Source organism: Octopus sinensis, linkage group LG17 (assembly GCF_006345805.1).
Source record: "Octopus sinensis linkage group LG17, ASM634580v1, whole genome shotgun sequence".
Taxonomy (NCBI): domain Eukaryota; kingdom Metazoa; phylum Mollusca; class Cephalopoda; order Octopoda; family Octopodidae; genus Octopus; species Octopus sinensis.
In genome coordinates, this window is record NC_043013.1 from 947,872 (window position 1) to 957,595 (window position 9,724).

General features: G+C 38.8%; 1 protein-coding gene across 1 annotated transcript; it reads left to right on the top strand.

Annotated features, from left to right (window-relative positions):
* Positions 1-3,505: 3,505 nt before the first annotated feature.
* Positions 3,506-5,638, top strand: LOC115220920. Its single transcript, XM_029791120.2, has one exon. The coding sequence runs from the start codon at positions 3,769-3,771 to the stop codon at positions 5,587-5,589; it is 1,821 nt and encodes a 606-aa protein (XP_029646980.1). The 5' UTR covers positions 3,506-3,768; the 3' UTR covers positions 5,590-5,638.
* Positions 5,639-9,724: the final 4,086 nt, after the last annotated feature.

Sequence of the window (9,724 nt, forward strand, 5' to 3'; positions counted from 1 at the left end):
CTTGAACTCCCCGATCCACCCCCACCTTCCTGGCAATACAGTTCATACAAATTTTTACAACAGAATCAAAAGTTCGGTTCCCATAAAAGCATCGCCCGGAAGTAGACCGTCACCTCAACTCCAGATACGCTACTGAGGGCAAAATTTGTATCAGATTTCAAGTTTCCGTGATGTGTTTCCAGAAGCTTTTGGGATGCTTCCACCAGAGATGCCTTTGTTCCGTCATGGACATTTCATGGGAGGAACTTTGCCACAAAATAACCAGCGAACACCTGTGTGAAACAGATTGTTGTTGTTGTTGTTGGTGGTGGTGGGATTTTGTGAGGACTTCTGTTTTGATCAGAAAGTAATTTAAAGAATTTATTGTACGAGAATGTTTATGTGAAACTAAATGTTGGAACGGACATTGTCATAATTCGAAAGAGTAAAACTGTCAATAAAACGGTAAACAAACCCACTGATGACTGCTTGACACTCGCTCCAAAGTATACAATATATCAAAGAATATCTTATTTAAAACTAGCTGAATTACCCGGTAATACCCGGGAAAGCAGGGCTTATTTCCAGTTCCCGTTCCCATTATTTTGTTTCATGTCCTATCCCGTTCCCTGTTCAGTTCCCGACGACGACGACAGTAATAATAATCCTTTCTACTAAAGGCACAAGGCCCGAAATTTTATGAGAGAGGAGTAGCCGATTACATCAACCCCAGTTTTTCCCTGGTACTTAATTTATCGACTCTGAAAGGATGAAAGGCAAAGTCTACCTCGGCGGAATTTGAATTCAGCCCGTTGCGACGGGAGAAATATCGCTAAGCATTTCGTCCAGTGCGCTAATGTGGGGGTAGGGGCGGTCCGCCCCGTGCGGCACTTTTAAAGGGGCCCCACTTTTGGGTCTGCTGTCGGCATTATGTGCTTTTTGTGGGGTCCAGGGGCGGCAAGCGGAAGGGCCATCCAGGGCGGCACGCGAAATTTTTTCCCCACAGTGTTCCAGACCCCAGTAATGAACTCTTTTGCATACAGCCAATCAGAACAGAGCCACCTTTAACCTTGTTATGTCTCCGGTAATTTTCTTTCACGAAAATAAATGTTTACGTTGATTTAAAAGAGAAACATGAATGTGTCTGTGGCTTATGATTGACTAAAATTGCCAAAATTTTCAAACTTTAATTACTAATAACTCTTTATTTATTGATATATAGCGAAAATTACTTTCACTTCATTAATTTGCCTGTAAAAGTGTATCGTTACACCGAATATGAAATCATTTCGAACAGAAAATTGACTCAGGCATTCAAACAGAAAAGATCAAAAAAACAAAAGCCACGGAAATGTATGAGAACTAAAAAATTTCGCTGAGTACTATTATATTATTAGTAGTAAATTATAGATTATTATAACTCGCTGGGTCCGTGAAAAATTCACTGAAAATATAAAAATGTAAGCATCTGTAGATTGTGTGGCGGTAATCGGAGGTCGCCATTTTGAATGCCAACATTTGACAAGGTGAAGGTGAGCTCTGATTGGCTGTATGCAAATGAGTATTTTACTGGGGTCCGGAACTCTCGAGGGGGAAAAATTTTCGCGGACGGCATACACTCAAGCTACGCCAGTGGTCCATTCCACAGTGATTTCTTGCCATCTGGTCAACAAGTTGCCTTAACAATCTTTGGTGTTTCCTTTCTACGTATAACAGTCTCCACTCTCCGGAACTTGTAAATTGCACAGCTTGTACGAGTCAATGAGAGAGAGATCGTTTATGTAATCTATGAATCTGCTGAAAGTAACAGCTAAATCACCCTCAAACAACACTGTTCGTTACCTTAAAAGAAAAAAGAAAACGACGCGCTGGAAGGTGCAGTCCAGAATATCTTTAAAAACAAGATGGGATCGTTAGCGGTTCGACAGAATAAGTTCACACTTAAAAAAATAATTACAGGGGTCGATTTGTTCGACTAAATCTTTCAAGGCGGTGCCCCAGCATGGCCGCAATCTAATGCCTGAAATAAGTGAAAAAGATAGAGAAACCTCATGGCTCCAGGTTCGGTCCCACTGCATGGCATCTGGGGCAAGTGTCTTCTACTATAACTGCGGGCCGACCAAGGCCTCGTGAGTGGATTTGGCAGATGGAAACTGAAAGAAGCCTGTACCGACGATAAATGTTTGTGTGTGTGTGTTTAAGTTTGACAATCGGTGTTGGTTAGTTCATGCCCCCGTAACTTAGCGGTTCGGCAAAAGAAACCGATATAATAAGTACTAGCCTTAAAAGAAAAAAAAAATCCGTTCTGGTGTCTTTTCATCCGACTGTAAAGTCCCCAAGGCGGTACCCCAGCATGGCCGCAGTCTAATGACTGAAGCAAAGTAAAAAAAAAAACAAAAAAAAAAAAACGATGAAGATACCATTGTAATTCAGGAAGGTTCTAGATTGAAAATGCTGAACAAATAATCGGTCTGTTTAGTCTTTGATAGGCAAAGACTTTAAAAGAGATTTAATGAGAGTTACCGAGTGTAATGTGGCTGCTGAATACACGTGACATCCTTTAAATGTCATTAAACCCGATCACAATGGCGCTTTCAGTGCATCACTTTAAGATCTTCGCTGTGAAGTTGTTGGTGTTGTTGTTGTTGCTGTTTTGTCAGTTTGATAAATAAATTGTTAGGAATGTCAGTGTAGAGGATGAGTTGTTGCTGAAGAGCAACGCACGCACGCACACACACACGCACACACACACGCACACACACACACACACATGCACACACACACACACACACAACACACACACACAGAGGTTTGCGTGTCTTTGTGAATGTGTACACGTGTGTCACTGTGTGTGCGCGTGTGTTATGTATCTGTGTGAGTTGTCTCAGAATACATGTAGGTGCTTGCATGTCAGAGTGTATATACGCGTGTGTGTATGCGTGTCGTGTGTGTGTATGTGCCTGTGTATGTGTATGTGCGCGTGTATGTCTGTATATATATATGTGTTTGTGCGTGTATGTCTGTATATATATATGTGTTTGTGCGTGTATGTATGTATGTATGCATGTATGTATGTATGTATGTATGTATGCATGTGTGTATGTATGCATGTGTGTATGCATGTGTGTATGCATGTGTGTATGCATGTGTGTATGTATGTATGCATGCAAATGTGTATGTGTATGTATGTATGTATGTATGTATGTATGTATGTATGTATGTATGTGTGTGTGTATGTATGTACGTGTTTACATTAATGTGCGTGACAGTCGATATTGACAAATTCAAAAATAAGTGGGAATCTGGTCGCCAGCTGCCGACAGACGACAGCCATGGGAAACTAGCAGAGAACGGAACTTGGCAGCGAAAGTAGCCTAAGAAAGTGCGTGCAGTTTGGTGTGTGTGTGTGAATCTGTGTGGGTGTGTGTGTTATGTACGTATGTGCTTGTGTTTGTGTATGTATATGTATGTGTATGTACGTGTATGTGTGTGTATGTTGTATACGTATGTGTTTGTGTATGTGTGTTGTGTATGTGTGTGTATGCTTGTATGTGTATGCATGTGTGTGTTTGTGTGTGTGTGTGTGAGAGAGAGAGAGAGAGTGGGTGATTTGGCAGCGAAGGAAGAGAGCGGTGGGTGTGGAGGTATATCTGTAAGAGTTAAAAACAATAGAGCGAGTTTTATAGACACAACTCGCCTCACCACTTTCTAAACGGATTCTACTGGAGAGGAAGAAGAAGGAGAATTCACTCCTGCTTTCCGGACAGCATCCGAAAAAACAAGCCCAAGATGTTTGTTTGTTGGAAAAGCATCTTCTTTTTATTTCTCTGTCTAAAATATTTGTTAGCAGAAACTTCCGAATTGATTTTCGAAGCCGAGAAACAGCCTGGAAATCTGAAAGTCCACAGTCGATCAAATGCTTCTAATAAGAAAGTTGTTTATTTATTACCAGGGAAAACTCTTCGTTTGGATTTATGTATAGCAAACAATTCCTCACTTCGGATGATGGGATTTCGATATTCAATCGACGGCAAAGCAACTGTTGTTCTTGTTAACATTGATAACCAACAACTGCAGTCGTTCTCAATATCAGGCCATTCCAAAGGTGGCGAGCTATGGAATGTATTTCGGGACTCAGGACCTGCCAGAAAACCTTTATTTTTATCAGAAGGAATTCATTTTTTGGATATTCATATAAATTCGAACGAGACTCAAGGAATTGAAATCGATCATTTGACCATCATGACGGACAATCCTTACATTTCTGAAGACTTGATGTCATGCAGATTAAGCTGTTTTCATGAACTGGATAAAGCAGAACCCGTGAAGAAAGATCATACTCGTAGGTCTGATCTGGTAACGTTAATCCAGCGAAGTTTCCCCACCAAATGTGCTGAACAGGACAACATTGATATTGCTTTCATTCATGCATCGGTAAAGAAATATCGCGTCACTCCGTCCTACCCTCGATTCGACAGCATGCTCAACAATCGCGGGGCAATGTTCAAGGATTGTTTCAGTATCTCTCAGTCACAGCTTTGGCTGTTAAAAGGTAAACCACTCGATCCCGAACATAACGTTGTGATGAACATCAACTCATTTGTGTTAAAACTAACAAAATCAAGGCTCTACAAATTTATAATATTCTTCCCGTTGAAAGGTAAGATGAGTGGCGTGATCGATGCTGATATCGGATCGAATTTTACTGTAAAACTAAAGAAAATTTCTCGACCACTTTATATAAATATGACTTATAATGGTAGAAATAGCAAACTTTCGGAATTACAACACAGGAAATTTTCTCCACGAACACTGAAAGGAGTTTGGTCTATTCCAGATTTCACATGGTCCGAAAGTAATATAAATGCCATATTTCTGATCTTGGTTTCGGATGAAGACCAACTTGTTATTATTGACGAAATTAGTTTAGTTAGGCGACCAGAACGAGGAGAGACGGTGAAGCCGTTGTATCAAAGTCTCAACACAATATTAGAGGGCGTCAATGTCGATTTTTGGTGGCGGCGACCGAAAACTATGAGTGTCATTCTGGAAGGCACTAAATTCGATAATATCGATTTCATTCGATTGAGCAAACGTGTCCTGGGATCAAGTGACACATCGCAAGTGTTTGTCCTTTATCAAGATGGCAATGCACGGACTCTTCCACCGTTACTTCATGGTGTTGACTGGTTACCTTTCGGTTCATCTGTAATTCTTGGGCCAACAAATTTGTCTAGTTTTCGACCATTCGCAGACATTGAAGTTTTCAAGATTGTCCGAGTTGAACCAACTTTAATCGCAGTCATTCAATATTATGATAATTCATCAGCTAATATTGAAGTTATCAGCAATCGAACACAAACTCAGATATTAGTCTATAATATATCCATGGCCAGCGTTTCGACATTTTTACCATTTATTAGGTTTCGTTCCATGTGGATCAAAGACGGTCTTTCTGACGTTGACCATATCAAGATTGACGGAGATAAGGGTTTACACATTTTGTCAACGTGGAGAATTCTTCGCGCTAGAAATGTACGCTTTTATCGTTCTTGTGAGTCGAAACATTTGTCTATGTCCCCTAATATAAAAATCGAAATACTGAAATAACATACTGCTTCTTTATAACAAAGGAATATATATATATATATATAATAAGTAAAAAAACTAAAGACAAAAAAAGGAATGTGATAAAGTTTTGACCCAAAGTTTGGATATTTAGGGAAACTCACCGCTACACAGGGAAGACAAACCTTTAAAAATCATATTTATACGCATGCAACAGACACATATACACAAACATGTTCACCTTTATATACACACAACATCTCTCCTAAACACACACGCATGCACACGCGAACACAGAAACCTATTTAGTCAGGAAAAACATTAAATAACTCACCATAAAATGTAATTATTTGTTATCAGAAGTTAAACGAGGATTAAAAAGAAAAAATATTGGAAAAACACGAATTATTCTTCTATTTGGTGTTTATGAAAGATTCTCATTTTAGAATCATGTTGTTATATCCACCACGTTATAATATTCTACCCCACTCGACATGAATGTGTCGAGCATACTTTGTCTTGCTGTTGCATCTTCACACACAAAATGTTCCCAAACTTATTACTAAATTTGTTTGGTTTTAAATCTCTCTCTCTCTCTCTCTCTATCTATCTATCTACCTACCTACCTATCTATCTGTCTATCTATCTATCTATCTACCTACCTACTGTCTATCTATCTATCTATCTATCTATCTATCTACTATCTATCTATCTATCTATCTACTATCTATTTATCTATCTATATATCTATCCATCCATCCACCTACCTACCTGTCTATCTATCTATCTATCTATCTATCTATCTATCTATCTATCTATCTATCTATCTATATATCTATCCATCCATCCACCTACCTACCTGTCTGTCTATCTATCTATCTATCTATCTATTTATCTATCTATATATCTATCCATCCATCCACCTACCTACCTGTCTGTCTATCTATCTATCTATCTATCTATAATATATCTATCCATCCATCCACCTACCTACCTGTCGTCTATCTATCTATCTATCTATCTATCTCTCTATCTATCTATCTATCTATAATATATCTATCCATCCATCCACCTACCTACCTGTCTGTCTATCTATCTATCTATCTATCTATCTATCTATCTATCTATCTATCTATCTATCTATATATCTATCCATCCATCCACCTACCTACCTGTCTGTCTATCTATCTATCTATCTATCTATCTATCTATCTATCTATCTATCTATCTATCTATCTATCTATATATCTATCCATCCATCCACCTACCTACCTGTCTGTCTATCTATCTATCTATCTATCTATCTATCTATCTATCTATCTATCTATCTATCTATCTATCTATATATCTATCCATCCATCCACCTACCTACCTGTCTCTATCTATCCATCCATCCATCCATCCATCCATCCATCTACCTACCTACCTACCTGTCTATCTATCTATCTCTTCTCTTTCCCTCACTAACTTAAAGAACTCACCATCACTGTCTTCATATATGTGCATCGATCGGTGCAGTGTTTGTATCTGCTGTAGAGCCAATCAAATTTTCGAATTTGGTACATAAAAAGTTGCAAACAAACACACAAAACAATCTGCGCCGATTAAAAGCGAAACGTCCTCAAACATTCGATGATGTTCGGCACAATTCGGCACAATTCGGCACAGTTCGGCAATACCCGATAATAAAGAGATTAATCGTAAAATGTCACGGATTTATTTGGGGTTCACTCTTCTCTTTTCAAATTATACATACGTGCGTTAAAATATAACTATACAGGCTACTAATGTGTTATACATTCGTTTAGAAATACATACACATCTATATGTACGTGCTTATCTGCATATATGCATAGCCTTGTATATGTATGTATGTATATATGTATGTATATATGTATGTATATATGTGTGTGTGTATGTATGTATGTATGTATGGATGGATGGATGTTTGTATGTATGTATGTAAGCACAGATAATGAAAATAAAGTAACCATGGCCTTACAGTATACAGTGCTCAGGTGAGCTGCAGCTCATCAGAAAAATACCTGAATGTATTCTATTTCCCGAGTCGTTTCTATTATTATTGTTCGCACTGTTGTCATTAAATTGCATTATTGATGTTGTGCTAATTGCTGCCGTTAATTAGTGATCTTCTGTTACATTTGTGACTCGTTGTCTTCGCAGAATCATTGTATTGTTTGTTTCTTGCTTTTTTCTACTTTTTTCAAGACATTTTCCTCTAAGAATGCGAAAGGTTTGCACAAAGCTTGCATTTGCTCTCTTCATTTCTACTCGTTCTACAATCTCCACTAAAGATCGATCGTAATTCAATTAATGAGTCTTGACAATATTTATCTAATCAGTTTGATTTTAAAACTGTCATCAATTGATTGATTGTTAAACTTCATTGATGTCTAATTGTACCGATTGAGGTTTGTATCCTTCGATCATTATTGTATGGTTGTATTCTTCCATTTCCTTACAGAGCCCAGGGTTTACTCCTGGTCACATAAGTTTCGGTTCGAGTCGACCACAAACTTTTAACACTTCTGCCACAATAGTTTGAACCATTTTCCTTGGTGTCTGGGTTCCGAAAGTATCGGCTTTTCGAATTTGTTGTGTAATTTTGCCAGTTTAATGCCATTAATTAGGCCTACCCAAACGCCAATCCTCCCCGCCTCGCCGCAGTTTTTGTTCCCTCATAACTTTCAGGAAAAAAATGGGATGATTTTCTATGAAATTTCCGACATTCAGATTTTCTACATTCAGATGCTGAAGATTACGAGTGAATCAGAATTTAATGAGTAAAATAAACAAACAAATAAATTGGTTCCTGCGCAACGTACTGACACATTCATATATTTTTCAAAGGTTCAGTTTCTTTAGTTGTAGATAAATGTATGTGATATACGTCAGTGTGTACGTATGCGTGTTCAGCAGTTATTATTAGTAAAATAAATCATCATCATCATCATCATTACCAACAACAACAACATCATCATCATCATCACTATCATCACCATCATCACCATTATTATTATTATTATTATTATTATTTATTATTATTATTATTATTATTATTATTATTATCGAGTGAGAGAGCTGCGTATACCATCAAAGAGACACTGAGGTAAAATATACGGGGCCCAGTATACCCATCATGACTACCTGTCTGATAAGGGTACACTAGGCACATGCATCACAACCATATGTGCGCGACATGGTGATCTCATATCAAAATAAACAGCGCATGATCCTTGCAGGTGGGGCCCAGTTAGAATTTTCTTAAGGTCGAGTAGCCCATCCCGCTCAAATGGTCCTTGAATAAGGGTTGTTTAAGGTTGTTGAATGAAACACCCATGTTTCCAGAGGTGAATTATTCAAACCCCAAAGAATCCCCCCCAACACATGGCGGGCTGGCAGAAAGGTTAGCACGCCGGGCGAAATGCGTAGCCGTATTTCGTCTGTCGTTACGTTCTGAGTTCAAATTCCGCCGAGGTCGACTTTGCTCTTCATCCTTTCGGGGTCGATAAATTAAGTACCAGTTGCGCACTGGGGTCGATGTAATCGACTTAATACTCTTGTCTGTCCTTGTTTGTCCCCCTATGTTTAGCTCCTTGTAGGTAATAAAGAAATATATATGATGCTCCCCCTCTACTTCTGTTCGTGATAAGAGATGCACATATCGTCAGCCACCAAGGGACATGCTCAACTGGTTACGGTCAAACAACTGACAAGCAAATCTGTGGTATTGAGCAGAATATCTGCTGTAGCCCATCTTTTATACCAAGACAAAACAATGTACATGATAACACTTCCAATCAGTTAAGATCAGAAGCCATGAGAGCCACTGCCTGGTACACTGCATCAGGGCATTTATCATCATCATCATCATCATCATTATTATTATCACTATTATTATTATTCAACAGTTGAATAATATTCAGGCGTAGCTAGAATTTGTGTCGCCCGCAGCAAACCGCCCCAGTTCGGCTCCTCTAGCTACGCTAGCTAGAGCTTCTACTGCGTCACCAGCCGTGCCTCGTTGTACGAGTAATTTGCTGTACGAGCCGAGACTCGTGCGAATTTTTGTCTTCAAGTACGAGCGGAAATCCGCAGAACGAACAAGTGTCATACAAGAACACAAATCGTCCCATCTTGAAGGTAATTCAGTTAA